Source organism: Saimiri boliviensis, chromosome 7, assembly GCF_048565385.1.
Source record: "Saimiri boliviensis isolate mSaiBol1 chromosome 7, mSaiBol1.pri, whole genome shotgun sequence".
NCBI lineage: Eukaryota > Metazoa > Chordata > Mammalia > Primates > Cebidae > Saimiri > Saimiri boliviensis.
The window spans coordinates 1,105,765-1,121,795 of record NC_133455.1 but is presented as its reverse complement, the minus strand read 5'-3'; the positions used below and the strand labels follow the sequence as shown (position 1 = coordinate 1,121,795).

Genomic DNA, 16,031 nt, shown 5'->3' with positions numbered 1-16,031 from the left:
CCCGGGCCACTGTGGAACGCCCAGGACCGGCCGGCCCAATGCGCCCAGCTGCCAACGGAGCCTGCCCTCCCCCTCCCACGTGTGTGGTCAGGTCCACGCTTCGAGTTTGCACACCCTGGCATGGAACCATTCACACCCTCCAGAAAGAGCAATCACGGCGAAGCCGCCTGGTTGTCTGGGTAAGTAACAGGGTTCCCCGTCTCTCGGCCAAGGAGGCTGAGGTCAAAGCAAAGGCAGAGTGAATCCGGAGCAGGCAACTAACAGGAAGAAGGGAAGAACAGCGGTAGTCGGAGGGGGAGCCCCTGTGAGTGGCCAAGGTGCAGTAAAAACGTTTTTGTAAATGGGCTAGTGAGCGGGTGGCCTGTCCTCACGGGGCCTGAGGGTGAGGCAGAGACACGCCTGCCGTCTGTGTAGACGGGGCCTGAGGGTAAGGCGGGGGCAGACATGCCGTCTGTGTAGACGGGGACTGAGGGTGAGGCGGGGACACGCGTGCCGTCTGTGTAGACGGGGACTTAGGGTGAGGCGGGGGCAGGTGTGCCGTCTGTGTAGACGGGGACTGAGGGTGAGGTGGGGGCAGGCGTGCCGTCTGTGTAGACCGGGACTGAGGGTGAGGTTCGGCCACGTGGTGCCCGTGCCCCGCTTCTTTCTCTCCTGGTGTGGATTTCCCGCTTTATGCGTTGATCAGCTGACAGACATGTCGTTAGCTTCCTGTTTCTGGCTATTGTGAGCAGTGCTGCTGTGAGATTTGTGTATATGTTTCTGTGTGTACGCAGATTTCATTGATCCGGGGTGTACATGGTGCCTAGGAGGGGAAGTGCTGGGTCGTAAGTGACTCTGAAGCCCTGAGGCTTTGCCCTGCTATATCTACATGTGACCTTCCCGCCAGCAATACGTGAGATGTCCACTGAACAATCACAAGGTCCACTCATCTAGGGAAGGAGAGCCATGTTTCTTTTTAAACAGCTTCAATGCAGATGGACAGAGCTATTTCTTAGACAGGGTAGCACCTTGCAGGGTGGCTGTCCTGCCAGGCTGGAATGCAGGGCCTCCGGCAGAGACAGCAGCAGGCACATTTGAGGCGAGGAGGCTGTGACAGGGCGGGTGCCAAACAGCCTGGCCAAGTGCACGTGCTCAACAGGCTGCAGGAGAGGCATGAATATTCAGAAGAGGAACACACATGTGCACGAGCAAACACACATTACATGGCTCCCGTCTGCACCAGGAGAGTCATGAGTATTCAAAAGAGAAACAGATGTACACGAGCAAACACACGTTACATGGCTCCCGTCTGCACCAGGAGAGGCATGAGTATTCAGAAGAGGAACACGCATGTGCACGAGCAAACATGCTGCATAGCTCCCATCTGCACCCTGGGGTGAAACGTCACATTTGAAGTCATTACGAGTAATTAGGCTGTGCGTGCCAAACACTGACGCAGGGATAGGAAGGCGCTCTGCACAGCCTTGCTCGGCAAACCAGCCAGAGCCGTGCACGCGGGGTGGTCTCTGCCATCAGCCTCAGGTCCGGTTGGGGCTGCAGTCATCGCTGGGGAGCGGGGGTCCGTGAGGTGCTGGCTGCGTGCTGGGTAAGCTGCAGCTGCCTCCCTGCTGCCCATCCAAGGCCAGAGCTTGCTGAGCGGCTAAACACTGCGTGGCCTTAGAACACGGCCTGTTCTCTGAGCGTAGGGTGTGCAGCTAATCCCCGCATGGCCCTGTCTTAGCTCCTGTTTGTAATTGGGCATCTAATTGCCACCAAGAGTCTGTCCCGTGAGTCTCAGGGTCTCTGTTTCCAGAGGGTTCTGGTTTCTGCATCTCCACCCATGCCTGTCTTGCTTGGCCATCCCCGTGGGTGTGAGGTGGATCTCACTGTGGCACTGAGCTGCGTTTTCCTGAAGAATGGCATGGAACGTGTTTCTGTGGCCACTGGCCACTGTGCCTGGCTGTGCCCGAGTGGAGCCAGTGGGGCTGAGGCGGCGAGGGTGGGGTGGGCTCTAGCTGAAACGCCATGGCGCGCTCCTGTTGTGTCTGCTCCAAGCCAGCGTCCACGGCCTTCAGAGGCTCAGGCGTTGCCGTCACCAGCCAGGGCTGCCGCGCCGTAGGGTCTGCGAGAATCAGTTCTCATCGACTGTCTTGTTTGATCAAAAATCAGGCTATGTCAGCGTATCGTAGCAGTGTTTTGATAATTCTGGGTATGCTGCTTTCTGCTAAATGAGAGAAAACCGATGTTCTGGGCATTCGCTGACTCCAGGCTCTGCAGAGGCAGCAGCTCTGATTTTGCTAAGGCTGCTTCAAAGGTCCAGGCCACCCTTGGGAAAATGGCAGCAGTGTCAAATTCTTTGTTGAACACAGAACCATCTGTTCACGCCCTTTAGCACACAGGTTTAGTGCAGCTGCTGGAGACGTGTTGGACCACAGTGGCCAGCAGCAAGGGCGTGTGCTTCCTGCAAGCACAGCGGGGGCCCCGGGCAGCCTGGCACAAGTGCATGCAGCAGTGTGTTGCCATGGCTGGCTCGCCACAGATGCCCGCGCTGGGGGCGTGGAACCACGGGCAGGCTCTGGACACCAGCAACCCTGAGAGTTAGCAGCGAAAGCCCAGATGCTGGCCAGGCACGGTGGAACACACCTGTAATCTGAGCTCTTTGGGAGGCTGAGGTGGGTGGATCACCTGAGGTCAGAAGTTCGAGACCATCATGGTCTACATGGTGAAACCGTCTCTACTAAAAATATAAAAATTAGCTGGGCGTGGTGGCAGATGTCTGATCCCAGCTGCTTGGGAGGCTGAGGCAGAATTGCTTGAACCTGGGACACAGAGGTTGCAGCGAGCCGAGATCACACCACTGCACTCCAGCCTGGGCAATGGAGTGAGACTCCGTCTTTAAAAAAAAAAAAAAAGCCCAGCTGCACCCCCCACCGACCCTGCAGGCTCTAGGCCTCCGGCAGGTCCAGCTGAGGCAAAGGCAGGCATGGGGAGGGGTTGGGGGTGGCTGAAGAACTCAGCAGGGCAACGGCCTTGACGTGTGTCCAGCCGGCTCCGGGATTCAGCACACGATCCACAGCGTGGAGGGCGCCCCCGTTCTCATCCCTTTTGCCACCGGACGGAAGTGGGAAGTGTGGGCTGTTGGTCCTTAGTTTGTATACTGGAAGCTGCCAGGACTAGGACTGGCCCAGAAGCCTCCTGGTACCGGGGCCCCAGCGGCTGCAGCAGCTTCCTGGAGAGCACGTGTCGCCGCAACTCGGGTGCCCCAGCGTCAGCATCCGGAGAAGCCTCACTGGACGACCGCAGCCAGCCCCGTTCCAGCACGCACGGGAGTGCCACGCGCAGCCTGCACCGAAGCTTGCCTGGGGTGGACGCTGCGCTTATGTCCCCATGAAGCGTGCGCGTGCTGGCGTGAGGGTTCTTCTCTGAGTGCCCGGAGCGTCCATCCTGCTCACGGACTTCACGTCTCCCGGCCTGCGGCTGCGGGAGAGGCGAGTGTATCTCACAGAGCCTCAGTCTCAAGAATGTTTTCACACCGTCATTCGCTGACACGGGTCAGTATCTCCAGGCGGAAAAAGCACCACAGTTCACTCGTTTTTTTGAAGTTTAATATCATCACATAGAACTTTCAAAACAAAGCCTCCTCACGGACAGTGGTCAGTGCTTCCCAGGCACGTTTCCCACCATGTTCGCAGTGAGAACGTTTCACGCTGCGTTTACACCTGGGTGGGGACTGGGTGTCGACCACACGGCTGACTTCTTCGGTCTGTGACAATGGAAGTGTTTCACGGGCAATGTCCCCTTCTTGGGGTCTGCTTGGCACGGGCCTGGGGAAGCGTTTACCCGAGTTTCTCGGCGTCTGTTCCAAATCAGGATGGCCTGTGGGCTCCCGCACACATGTGAGCGAGGGACCCGAGTGACCTTTCTGAGGGATGATGGTGGATGTGCTCGTGTTGCTTTAAGCACTAAAGTTTTATCGTTAGCTCAGGGTTAATCCCCCCCAACTCTCAGCCGTACGTGGCAGGTGCCACGGCCTCTGTTTCGGAGCGCTTTCCAGTTTTATAAGGCTCCACGCCCAGTGGCCATCCTGACCTGAAGCCAAAACTTCGGTGGCTTCTTGCTGTGAAAGTGACAGCCTCTGACGCCTCCGGTCTGAGCCAGTGCCTGAGCTGATGCCCGGCTGCCTGGCACGGAGGACACTTGGGAGGAAGGCCATGTCCACTGCCTGCCTGGGGAGCCCGGGGGAGTCCTGTCCTCACACAGCAGCCGGTGGTCAGGACTGCTCTGGGAGAGGGTGAGGGCGGTGGGCGTTCGGCCCCTCTGCCTCCAAGACCCAGCCTACGCCGCCTTCTGCTTCCGCTCTTCCTGTGGAGCAAAGGGAGGCTCAGCGTGCACTCCTCGCCTCATGCCTTCGGGGCCCTGAGGACAGGAAGCCCCGTGCACGCAGAAGCCCGGCCCTGGCCCCGTTGGAAGCCCTCTTTGGGCTGCATGTCTCCACCATGTCCTCAGGCCAGAAGCTGGAGGACAACTTGTGTGACCCTGTTCCCTGCTTGCTTTCCTGTTTGATCGTCCTTTCTCAGCCTGTGGTGGTGACGCCCTCTCTGCAAACGCCCTCCCCAGACGGTCTCATGCCGGGCCCTGCGGCCCTTACCTTGACGGACTCCTCCAGCTGGGACAGGGCCTCCTCGTACTTGGGCACCAGCGGCTGCAGCAGCTTGCTGGACAGCTCATGCCGCTGCAACTCCGGCGCCCCAGATTCAGCCAGCATCCGGAGGAATCTCCTCTCCTGGAAGGAAGCAAATGGGTGGAATGGGGGTCTCGGGCCAGCCCCTCGTCACCTGCAGGCAGCGTAACACCCAAGACCCCCGCGGCCTCACCTGCACTCTCAGGAGCAGCGTGAAGGCCTGTCCGGTTTTCCCAGCTCGAGCCGTCCTCCCGACCCTAGAAGCAAACACAGCTGTCTCCAGATGGGCCCAGGCCTTCCAGGGTCTGACCAGCGATGGCCTCTCTCCACGCCAACCCCACCCCAAACCAGGCAGATGGTCCCACGTACGACGCCCAGGAGCTCACAAAGCCCCGGCCCGGTCGCCACGCTCACCGGTGCACGTAGGTCCTCAGGTACTGGGGGGCGTCATAGTTCACCACCAGCTCCACGCCCTGTACGTCGATGCCCCGGGCAGTGGCGTCCGTGCTGATGAGCCTGCCGGGACACCAGCACTGTGGGCCCCTGCGCCTACCCCACAGAGGCCTTTCCCCTGCCCAGGGACTCACAGCTGGATCTTCCCCTGTTCAAACTGCTTCAGGATCGCCTTCCTCTGGCCAGGCCCGTAGCGCGAGGAGAACTCAGCCACATCCACACCTCCAAAAGCTTGTACCAGCAGGAAAAGCCTAGGCAGAGAGAAGGCTGGAGCCTCGTGGTGCCGGGACCAGGCTGCCTCTGCTGCCCCCAGCCCAGCGGGGCCTCACCTGTGGGAGTTCTCTCGGGAGTTAGTGAAGCAGAGAACCCTTGAGAAGCCCATCTCCAGGACCAGGTGCAGGACGACCAGCGGCTTGGAGCTGAGGCTGCAGGGCACGTAGTGGTGCTGCAGGGATGGTGGGGGTGGGGGTTAGGGCTGAGGTGGGGGTTGGGGCTCCAGGCTCCCAGCGCAAACCTCTGCCCTGCATCCTACTCACTGTGAGCCCCGCAGGGAAGGCGTACTTCCCTGATTCCCTGTCCCCGTCTGTCTCTTCTGGGCCCCTGTGTGCCAGCCCTGTGGAGAAAAGCCGGGGCTGGTGGAGGCCCAGCTGCTGCAGCTTTTCGGGGTTCTGGGTCAGAGTAGCTGAGAAAAGCAGCTTCTGCAGGGGCATCTGGGGACAGCAGGTGCTGGAAGAAAAGTGGGTGTTGCTGGCACTCTGCCAGTGGCCGTCCCAAGACCCCTGGAAATGGGATACCTCATGCCATGTGGACCAGGGGCAAAATGGGTCTGGCTCACGTGACAGAATGACATGGTTCAGAGCACTGGAGATCCAGCCAGCCTTGTCTATGGGTGCTGAGAACGGAGAGCTGGGCGCGCAGGCCTCTGCTAGGGGGAGCCAGCACCTGGGCATGCTGCCGGATACCTGGCGGCTGTCACAGCCTGGGCCTGCCTTCGCTGGAGCAGGGCACAGGGCTCTGCAGGGTCCTCGCTCTGGAAGGCGGCCGCCACCACCCGTGGCAGCCAGGACTGATGCATGCTGTCAATCATCCGGTCTGCCTCATCAATGATCTGCAGGGAGGCAGGGAGCCCGGGACTGGGTGGCATGGCCCTGACCTCAAAGCCCAGGCCCAGGGGCAGAGGACCTACCAGGAAGCGGAGCTGCTGGAGGCTGAATCCTGGGGTCTGGTCTATGTGGTCCACCAGGCGGCCAGGAGTTGCCACCACGATGTCAGCCAGGCAGCGGTACCCGTCAGCTCTACAGAACGGAGAGTGGCTTGAGAGAAGGCAGCTTTCTCCAGGGATCCAGACAGCAAGATTCCGCCTCGCCCGCAGCCCCGACTCCACCCCACGGGGGAAGGGGTGGACGGCAGCTCCTCCTCACAGGAGCAGATGGTTAAACGTGGCAGTCCCTCAGGCCACATGCAGAGCTGAGCAAGGCACCCCAGAAAAACCCACATCCCGACACAACCTACGTTTTCTGGACAAGGCTATCCTGCTCCTTGGCCAGAGACTTCTGTCCTGTAATCAGGGAGACTCTCAGAGGTGTGGCGTCGGTGTAGATGTTAAAGACTTTGCTCACCTGCAGGAAGAGTTTGTCACTGGCCTGCAGATGGCTAGTGTCCCCCACTGCAGCCAAAAGGACTCTGGATCTAGTGTGGGTCACCCAGAGGCTGATCCCTGTGCACTCAGCAGGGAAGCTGAGGCTGGTGGTGCCACGCTCCAGGTCTAGGGTCCTTGTACCTGCTGGGCCAGCTCCTTGGTGGGCAGCACAACCAGGGCACGAACATGGCACACCACTCTTGACAGCAGGGCCTACGGGGGAAAGGGGCGCCCACATCAGCAAAGCTGTTCCCTGCCCTCTGCACACCTGCTGCAGAGGAAGGGGACCCCCCACAGACCTGCACCACAGGGATGACGAAAGCCAGTGTCTTCCCACTGCCTGTCGGGGCAGAAACACAGAGGTCGCTAGGCCGGTAGCCGCCTCTGCCCACCAGGAACCCGCAGGCCGCACTCTCCAGGAGAGCGGGAATCACAGCTGCCTGCACTGGACGAGAAAGGTGAGAGAGAAGTTGTGTTTCTGCCTGGGCCTGCTGCCTCCCTGCCTGTGGCCTCTGCGCTGGGCTGCTCTGCTGGAGGCTGGCACCAGGTCCCCGAGCAGCACCAGCCTCAGGAGACCCAAGTGGGAACTGTGAGCTTGCGGGTGCTGAGACCACACTCGGCACCGCTGTGGCCACGTAGCCTCTTGTGTGAGTGCCCAGGGAGGTGCCCCCTCATTTGCCTGCCCGGGGCTGGGTCACCTGGAAAGTAGGACGAGATGCCGTGTGCCCGCAGCTGCTTCTGCAGCTCAGGGTGGACCTCAGGGATGTCCTCAATAGGAACCAGGTCTTCGGTGACATTCTTTCTGACACAGCTGGGCTCAGCCAGCCACTTAGGCAGGAAAGGCTGGACCTGCCACCAAAAGCAGAGACTAGGTGAGTGCTTTGCAGGTTCTCAGGCGAAACCCAGGGCGGAAGAGGCTGTGGGACGGAGGCCAGGGAAGCGTCCTCTCGAGTCTTCAGCTCCTCAGCCCCAAGACGCTTTCTATGAAGCCTTCAGAGAAATTGAACAGCAACAGCAAATGCCACCCCCGGAACACGCTCAGCCAGTAGCCTCCTCTCAACCCACGGTGGCACCCACCTGCCCGCACACAGGAGGCCCTGTGACCTGGCGCTCACTTGCCCCAGCCATGCCACTGTCCCTGCCTCAAGGCCTCTGCCTGGCAGCCCCAAACCCCAACCTTGACCTGGCTTCAAATTTTTGCTTCCAGCTCAGAGAACCTCTTCGACCCTCCCTAAAGTGCCCTAAACCTGTCGCTTTCTTCATCTGTCTCCCAGGTATCTCTACCGAAAACCACCTGCGCTAAGCTAAGCAAAAACAGCTGCCGCGGCGGGAGGGCAGAGCAGCAGCGGAAGCGGGAGCACTGTTCATGCAGGTTCCGGACCCCTAGGGGAAGAAACTGCAGGCTCGCCAGCGAGGCTGTGACCCCGCAACGCTTGCTCAACGAAGCCTCCCTGGGCGACCGCCTCCACTCCCAGGCCGACCACCCTCCTGGCCGCCGGCGCTGCTCACCTTCAGCGCCTTCTTCCTCCCGAACCCACCGAGCACCAGGCCGGGAGCCAGGGGTCCGGCCACCTCCTCGGCGCGCGCACTGCGCTCCCCCGGCGCCTCCTCGCCGCTCCCTGCGCCGCGCTCCCCCGGCGCCTCCTCGCCGCTTTCAGCCCGGCAGACACCTGCTGGACAGCGCGTCAGCACCGGGTCGCCGGCGCCTCGGAGGAAGCCCGCTCGCCCCGCGCGCCGCGGCCCACCTGCGCCCGCGTCCACGCCGTCCGCCTTCCGCCGCTTTCCCCCACGCGCCTCCGGGCTCTCCGGCTCCGCGCCGTTCACCCGCCGCCGCCGCCGGGGCCGCCGTCGCTTCCTGCTTGTCGGCTCGGTCGGTGCAGCCGCCTCGGTCGGCGCGGGCTCCCGCTGCTGCTGCCGCTCGCGGGCCCGGCTCTGCAGCCGCTCGAGCAGCGTGCGGGCCCGACCGTGCGCCCCGACCTCCGCTCCCTCCGACCTTGCATCTGCCGCCGTCTCGGGTCCCGGGTACCGCGCGACATAGAACAGTGCCATGGCCAGCCGCACGCCTGGGACTCGGGATCGGCGCGCGGCGATGACGTCGGCGGCACGCCTGGGACTCGGGCTCGGCGCGCAAAGCTAGGGTTTGGGTGTGGCGCGTAGAGATGACGTCAGACTCTACGCGCGGCAGCGACGCCACGGATCGCCGGCGGCTGGGTATCCACGTGTTTCTGTGTTGGGGGCGTCATGGAGCGGGAACCCGGCGCCGCGGGCGCTCGCCGGGCGCTGGGCCGGCGGCTGGAGGCGGTGCTGGCGAGTCGCAGTGAGGCCAACGCCGTTTTCGACATCCTGGCGGTGCTGCAGGTGGGTCCGGCGACGTCGCAGGGCTGGGGTCTTGGCCCCGGAGCGGGACTTGAATTGGGGGCTGCGGCGGCAGGGCCCTGGGGGGTTGAGACGGCGTTGGAGGGTCAGGGTGGGAGGCGCGTGGGTCACGGGCCCGGGATGACGGGGCTGGCGTCCTGAGGGCAAGGGGAGCAGGATTGGGGGCGGCCTAGGCGGGGGCGAAGGTGACAGTTCCCGGCTGGGCAACCCGCCGCCGCCTTTCCTGCAGTCTGAGAACCAGGAGGAGATCCAGGAAGCAGTCCGCACGTGCAGCCGTCTTTTTGGGGCGTTGCTGGAGCGGGGAGAGCTGTTTGTGGGCCAGCTGCCCCCTGAGGAGATGGTCATGACAGGTAACCACTGGAGGGCCCCAGGGCTGCTCTTCCTCTTTCTGTGGGTCGGAGGGAGGCTTTGTGCAGGCCGATGGGAGGACACACCAAACCCATCGTGGAGGATGGGCAGTGCTGTTGGGGTGGGGTGGCACGGGTGCTCTGCAGCTGGGTTTAGATGAATGCGTGTGTTTTGTACCCCTTTGTAATTTGAGGTTGATTGATGTTGATACTGTCACTTAAAATCGGAGCTTTAGGTTCCCATCCTGGGGACATCAGGTCTTGGAGTAAAGTGGGGAGTGGGGATCCTGACCCTGGCAGCTTCGCTGGGGCAGTCCTGGGGTAGGAGCTGCTCTTCCTGTTTGCAGGGCTCAGGGCGTGTGCTGGTCCCAGCACAGGTCTGGGGTCATAGTGACCTGTGGAGTGTGAGTAGAAGATAGTGGGAGGGTGGGGCCAGGCCTGGGACCTTGGGCTGGTCCCGGGCTGGCATATGTGGGCCTCATGGGGGCTGACCACCTTAACTGTCTGCAGGGTCCAGGGGAGCCATGCGCAAGTACAAGGTGTGGATGAGACACCGCTATCACAGCTGCTGCAACCGCCTGGGGGAGCTCCTGGGGCACCCCTCCTTTCAGGTCAAGGTGGGTCTTTGGGATCATTGGGCTGGCCTCATCCTTATGCATTCCTTACACCCCCCGCCCAGGCTATCCACAGAGGAGAGGTCTGGGGCTCCCACAGTTGTCCGGGAAAGCTGCTTCCTTCCTTTGACCAGTGTTCTGGCGGGCAGCCTCGCTGTGTCTCCCGGTTCAGAAGCAGAGCTGTCGAGTCCCAGGCTGGATATTGAAGGGGGAGAGTCAGAGCCTGTCTTCGCCTCCAGTGGCATCAACGGGGATCTGTGTTTGCGTAGGGCACACACGCCAAGCCTCAGGCCAGTCCAGGCTGCAGACGTGTTTGCTTAGCCCACACTGTGGTATGCAGCTGCGGGAACGAGTTACGAGCTTTCTTAAAAGCTGTACTGAGAAATAACTCACGCACGGTTAGCGTCTGTTATTGTGTTCACAGAGGCGTGCACTGGTCACTGCTGTCCAGAACGTTGTCATCGCCCCAAAGGAAATCCAGTACCAATTATCACTCCCATGTCCCACCCTCCACACCCAGCCCTGGGCAACCGCTAATCTGCTTCTGCATCAGTGGCTGCTTTCTCTAGATGCTCCTCATGAGGGGGATCACAGGATGTGTGGCTCCTTCCGCTCGACACCACGCTGGTGTCACATGCTTGTGTTTTCACAGTGGTTCCTGAGGGTTACGGTGGTATTGCCATGACACAGTTGACCAGAGAGCAGTCCAGTGGCTCATAAAGCAGACCTGGCCTGTGGGACCTTCCCCAGCCAGACTCTGTTTTTCACTCAGGATCTTATCGTCCTACATCATGGGTGGGACGTGGAAGCCTAGAGTGGCATCTGGCGGTGTGTGGAGCAAGAGAAGGCCGGGCCCCCCTTTCCTCAGGGCTGGACCTGGGTGTGAGGGCCTCCCTGACTGGGCTGAGCTCGGGGCCCTTCCGTGGGTGAGGGCATCATAGCCATTCTGTACTGCCCCCTTCCCAGGAGCTGGCCCTGGGCACACTCATGAAGTTGGTGCAGCTGGAAGGAGTGCACCCGCTGGAGAAGCCCAGGTGGGAAGGCAACTACCTGTTCCCCCAAGACCTCCTCAAGGTGAGGGCCTTGCGGGACTCCCAGAGCCCAGGATGGCCCTGCTGTGGGGGCGGGGCCCGCTCTGCTGAGCTGGGACCCTCCTGCAGCTCCTGTGCATGGGGGTGCCTCTCCTGGCCCACCTAGCCAGGAGTCGTCTGGGTGGGGGGCTCGGCGGGGCGAGGCCGCCTGCGTGGCCCATGCTGGGCCGGGCTCTTCACGGCTCCTTACCTCCAGCTGGTGGTGGGAGGCCTGCTGTCTCCTGAGGAGGACCAAAGCCTACTCCTGTCCCAGTTCCGGGAGTACCTGGACCATGATGACGTTTGCTACCACACCATGCGGGCAGCCGTGGACACCGTGGCCCGGGTCACTGGTCAGCACCCCGAGGTGAGCAGCCAGGTCCTGTAGCCAGCGTCATGCTGGTGCCTTGAGAAGGCAGGGACCAGGGTGGCGTCCAGATACTCAGCCCCGGCTCCGCAGGTGCCCCCCGCCTTCTGGAACAACGCCTTCACGCTGCTGTCCGCCGTGAGCCTGCCCCGCCGGGAGCCCACCGTCTCCAGCTTCTATGTGAAGCGCGCGGGTGAGTGTCCCGAAGGCTGGGGCGGACCTGGCTGGGCCTTGGTCTGCCTCCCCTGTGGGTCAGGTGACGCCTGGCTCTGTCTTTCCTTGCAGAGCTGTCGGACACCTGGAAGGTCGCTCACCTGAAGGTAAGTTGCCTCTGGAGGACCAGGTACCCTCTGGGCTTGGGGGTGAATGTGGGGCGTGTGTGAGGCCCCGAGGAGGCCTGCTGCCAACTTCTTCACCTGCGAAAATCCCCAGGGCACAGGCGGCAGCTCGCATAGCCGTCTGCTCACTCACAAGCGTGGGAGGGGCCTGCCTCAGGTCAGAGGCCTGTCACCTCTCAGGGTCTGGAGCCTCTGGTGCCGCTTGTGGCCTCCCTCTCGGCCCTCATCTTCCAAGGCTGCTTTCCTAGCCGTTCTGAGACCCCAGCCTCGGGGGCCAGGCGCTCCTGACTTGCACCCGGAGATGACAGTTTCTGAGCCCGCGACAGGAAGGGGAAGGCGGGGTCAGAAAAGGGGACCGGGCCTGTGCTGGATCTCAGGGCTGGGCTCTGGGGGACCCTGGCAGCTGCTTGGGCCCTGGGTCTGGAGTGGGGGCGGTGAGTGAAGCCTGGACCCCGTTGCAGGAGCACAGGAAGGCTTTTCAGGCCATGTGGCTCAACTTCCTCAAGCACAAGGTAGGACGGGCGGTGGGCGGGGTGGTGCCCGCTCTTCCCAAGGGGGGATCCTCACCCTGACCTGCCTGCCCTCGAGCAGCTGCCCCTCAGCCTCTACAAGAAGGTGCTGGTGATCATGCATGATGCCATCCTGCCGCAGCTGGCACAGCCCACGCTCATGATTGACTTCCTCACTCGCGCCTGCGACCTGGGTGAGTGCAGGCACCTGGCTCACACGTGGGGAACAGCGCCTCCCCCCCCCACCCCCGACTCTCCCGCGGCACCTCCTGCCCACTCTCCCACCCCCTCGTTGCCTCCCCCCCCACTCTCCCACCCCCGCGGTCCCCCTCCCCACTCTCCCACCCTCTCAGCACCTCCCCCCCACTCTCCCACCCCCTCGGCGCCTCCCCCCCACTTTCCCACCCACGCTGCACCTCCTCCCACTCTCCCATCCCGAGTGCCTCTTCCCTGACCCTAACCCTAACCCTAACCCACAGTGCCTCTACCCCCCACTCCTCCACCTGGCACATGGTCTCCAGCTTCGTGTCCATGGGCAGTGGGAGGGGACAGCAGGGGCAGGGGCCACACTCCACAGACTTGTGCTCAGTGTGGGCAGGGGTGGGATGAAAGCGAGGTCCCTGGCTCAGCCTGTGTCTGTCTGCAGGGGGTGCTCTCAGCCTCTTGGCCTTGAACGGGCTGTTCATCCTGATTCACGAGCACAACCTGTGAGTGTCGCAGGGGTTGGAGGGGCGGTGCAGGTCGTCCCAGTCCGCCAGCCCTGCTCCTCTGCCCCCTCCCACCCTGCCCCCGTGGCCCTCACTCTCCTCACTTCCCAATTCGCCAGCCCCGCTCCCCTCTCCCCTTCCCACCCGGCCCCGGCCCCAGCCCCAGCCCCAGCCCCGCTCCCCCGTCCCCTTCCCACCCGGCCCTGGCGGGGTCCCTGCTCTCCCCACAGGCCATGGTGTTGGACCCCTGGACAGGAGGAGGGGGTGCTGAGGGAGACCCTGGCCCCAGAGGCCACAGTTGTGGGCCCGCTCCATCCACTGCTCCTTTCCCCCGGCCTGCAGGGAGTACCCTGACTTCTACCGGAAGCTCTATGGCCTCCTGGACCCCTCCGTCTTTCACGTCAAGTACCGAGCTCGCTTCTTCCGCCTGGCCGACGTCTTCCTGTCGTCCTCGTGAGTCCTGGGGCGCCTGGCTCCGCCTGCCTCTGTGGCTCCAGCTGGGAGGGTGGTGGGGCTCGCAGTCCCGGCCCTGCCTTACCACCGCTGCCCTGCCAGCCACCTCCCCGCCTACCTGGTGGCTGCCTTCGCCAAGCGCCTGGCCCGCCTGGCCCTGACGGCTCCCCCCGAGGCCCTGCTCATGGTCCTGCCCTTCATCTGTAACCTGCTGCGTCGGCACCCCGCCTGCCGCGTCCTGGTGCACCGCCCACACGGGCCTGGTGAGTTGGGGGTCTCGGAGCCTGGGCCGCAGCGGGGCTGGGGGTGCTGGCGTCCTGGAGAGGTGGATGGCAGACGAGCTCCTGAATCTCATTCCTAGAGTTGGACGCTGACCCCTACGATCCCGGAGAGGAGGACCCGGCCCAGAGCCGGGCCCTGGAGAGCTCCCTGTGGGAGCTTCAGGTGAGGGCGCTGCCGCCATGCTCTGGGGCCCTCGGAAAGCCCAGCTCCCCTCCCCATGCCACCTCCCGCATAGCCTGACGCCGTGTCTTCCCCCACGGCCCCCTGGGTTTGGGGGTGCATGGTGCTTGGCCTGCCCCGAGGCTCTGCCCTCTGCCCACTCTGGTTGGTAGCACAGGAGGCCGTGGCTGGGGGCACAGGGCGGGGTCCCGGGGAAGCTGTTCCTTGATGGCCTTGCCGCCCCAGGCCCTCCAACGCCACTACCACCCTGAGGTGTCCAAAGCCGCCAGTGTCATCAACCAGGCCCTGTCTGTGCCCGAGGTCAGCATCTCGCCGCTGCTGGAGCTCACGGCCTATGAGGTGCGGGGCCGGGACCAGGGCCGGGGGGCGGGGGGCTGGGGGCGGGGCCGGGCCGGGCCCGGAGCCGGGGTGGGAGGGGCTGGGGTAGGAGGGGCCGGGTGGGAGGGGCCGGTGAGAGGGGCCGGGTGGGAGGGGCTGGGGTAGGAGGGGCCGCGTGGGAGGGGCCGGTGGGAGGGGCTCGGGTGGGAGGGGCCGGGCCACAGAGCGCCGCCTATACAGAGCCACCGTCTTTTGCAGATCTTTGAGCGGGACCTGAAGAAGAAAGGGCCGGAGCCGGTGCCCCTGGAGTTTCTCCCAGCCCAGGGGCTGCTGGGACGGCCGGGCGATGTCTGTGCCCAGCACTTCACGCTCAGCTGACCCTGCCCACCTGAGAATAAATGGTTTTACAGGAGAGCGGCTCAGAGTGTGGGCCGGGTGGCTCGGTGCCTCTGCGGGGCCGAGGCCCTCACGTCTGCCAGGGCCCACCTGGCACATGGCACGTTGGGGCCCTGCCTCCCCCACGGCCGGGGAGGTGACGGTGGGGAACCTGAGGTGCAGTCTCTCCCAGGGGCTCTGGGCCACCAGTGTCACAGGTCACCGTCTGACCCCCACCCTGGGCCCTAGTGTACCCCGGTGCGGAGCTCGGGGCCGCTGCTGAGGTGACGCTCCGGACACCGGGAGGGAGCTGGGGGTTCTCTCTGCCTGGGTCAGTTACGGTGGCCAGTGTGTGGGGTGACGTATCCGGGTGTGGGGGTTGTGGGAGTGGATGGGGGTGTTGGCGTGACTAGGGGATTGGTGTGAGAGTGGGGTTGGTTAGGGTTGTGAGTGGGGGTGTTGGTGTGAATGGGGGGTGTTGGGGGTAGTTTAGGACTGATGGCCCACAGGGTCGTGGGGTGTCCCTTATGCTGTGCTGAGGCGCAGGATCTGAGAAAGAAAGAGACAGGACACAGAAGTACGAGGAAAACGCAGCTGGGCTCAGGGGCCACGCCACCTATGAGCAGAGTCAGGCGAGGCCCCGAATGTCCAGAAGTGTATTGGTTGTGTATAGGTTGGGGGCAGGGCAGTGAGTGAAGTCATCTTTAAGGATAGTGATAGGGTCGTGAGCAGTAAAACATGGGGTCCACCCCCATGAGGTCACCGAGGCCAGGAGGCGGACAGTGCACAGCAAGGGGCCCGTTCCCACGAAGGCAAGAGCTGTGTGCAGTAAGGGGTCCACCCCCATTAGGTCATCGAGGCTTGAAGGTGGGCCGTGCTCAGTGAAGAGGGTGCCGTGTGCAATACCTCTATCTATGGGCAAACTAGTTCTAAGAAGATTTATAGGAGGATGCTTAAGTCACACAGCAGTAACAGAGCTGTCAGGGTTACCACCACCTGCTAGTTCTATAGGAAGATGCTTTTCGAGCAGCACAGTAGCAAGAGCTGATAAAGTTCACAGTCCCCAAGGTGGATTGCTGTTCTGAGGGCAGCCTTCCACGAGAACTGGAGCAAGGTCCTACAGCTCCTTTATCAGGAGGAGTGGCTCTCGCCCCAAGCCTGCCACACAGCGGGTATCTTTATGATACTGAACGCGGCCTCCTGGGCCATGGATTCTTGCCCTGGTATAACTGTCTTCCCTTAAACCGTGCTCTGCACTGTGTCTGCTCCAGGCATTCCTCTGATTATAAGCTGCTTATTCCTTAATTCATGCTCTGTACTGTGTCCACTCTAGGCATTCCTCT

At 62.8% G+C, this 16,031-nt stretch overlaps 2 protein-coding genes across 4 annotated transcripts; one reads left to right on the top strand and one right to left on the bottom strand.

Moving 5' to 3' along the window:
* Positions 1-930: 930 nt before the first annotated feature.
* On the bottom strand, positions 931-8,875 carry DDX51 (DEAD-box helicase 51). 2 transcript variants are annotated; one of them, XM_074402009.1, is made up of 15 exons: positions 8,498-8,875; positions 8,262-8,422; positions 7,451-7,601; positions 7,052-7,197; positions 6,894-6,965; positions 6,626-6,732; positions 6,300-6,408; positions 6,076-6,221; positions 5,650-5,839; positions 5,443-5,558; positions 5,248-5,364; positions 5,075-5,176; positions 4,854-4,917; positions 4,628-4,762; positions 931-4,341 (listed from the first exon to the last, which is right to left on the bottom strand). In XM_074402009.1, the coding sequence occupies exons 1-15, from the start codon at positions 8,799-8,801 to the stop codon at positions 4,315-4,317; spliced, it is 1,947 nt and encodes a 648-aa protein (XP_074258110.1). In that variant the 5' UTR covers positions 8,802-8,875; the 3' UTR covers positions 931-4,314. The 2 variants fall into 2 exon arrangements, with proteins under 2 accessions (XP_074258110.1, XP_003945289.3); XM_003945240.4 differs by having other exon boundaries at positions 8,262-8,875.
* A 14-nt stretch (positions 8,876-8,889) lies between these two features.
* On the top strand, positions 8,890-14,725 carry NOC4L (nucleolar complex associated 4 homolog). Of its 2 annotated transcripts, none has more exons than XM_039471883.2 (15): positions 8,890-9,110; positions 9,358-9,478; positions 9,986-10,092; positions 11,056-11,163; positions 11,434-11,526; positions 11,620-11,719; positions 11,812-11,846; positions 12,326-12,376; positions 12,456-12,567; positions 13,020-13,080; positions 13,423-13,533; positions 13,636-13,796; positions 13,895-13,977; positions 14,221-14,334; positions 14,572-14,725. In XM_039471883.2, the coding sequence occupies exons 1-15, from the start codon at positions 8,994-8,996 to the stop codon at positions 14,689-14,691; spliced, it is 1,494 nt and encodes a 497-aa protein (XP_039327817.1). In that variant the 5' UTR covers positions 8,890-8,993; the 3' UTR covers positions 14,692-14,725. The 2 variants fall into 2 exon arrangements, with proteins under 2 accessions (XP_039327817.1, XP_039327816.1); XM_039471882.2 differs by having other exon boundaries at positions 11,377-11,526.
* The last annotated feature ends 1,306 nt before the right edge of the window (positions 14,726-16,031 follow it).

Bases quoted from the DNA above. Each gene is read 5' to 3' on its own strand.
- NOC4L (XM_039471882.2), top strand. From the start codon at position 8,994: ATGGAGCGGGAACCCGGCGCCGCGGGCGCTCGCCGGGCGCTGGGCCGG. The intron at 10,093-11,055 runs GTGGGTCTTTGG...CCCCCTTCCCAG, and splicing joins ACCCCTCCTTTCAGGTCAAG to GAGCTGGCCCTGGGCACACT. The intron at 11,847-12,325 runs GTAAGTTGCCTC...ACCCCGTTGCAG, and splicing joins GGAAGGTCGCTCACCTGAAG to GAGCACAGGAAGGCTTTTCA.
- DDX51 (XM_003945240.4), bottom strand. From the start codon at position 8,801: ATGGCACTGTTCTATGTCGCGCGGTACCCGGGACCCGAGACGGCGGCA. The intron at 7,602-8,261 runs GTGAGCAGCGCC...TTTTGGTGGCAG, and splicing joins GGAGGAAGAAGGCGCTGAAG to GTCCAGCCTTTCCTGCCTAA. The intron at 5,177-5,247 runs GTGAGTCCCTGG...GTGTCCCGGCAG, and splicing joins GAACAGGGGAAGATCCAGCT to GCTCATCAGCACGGACGCCA.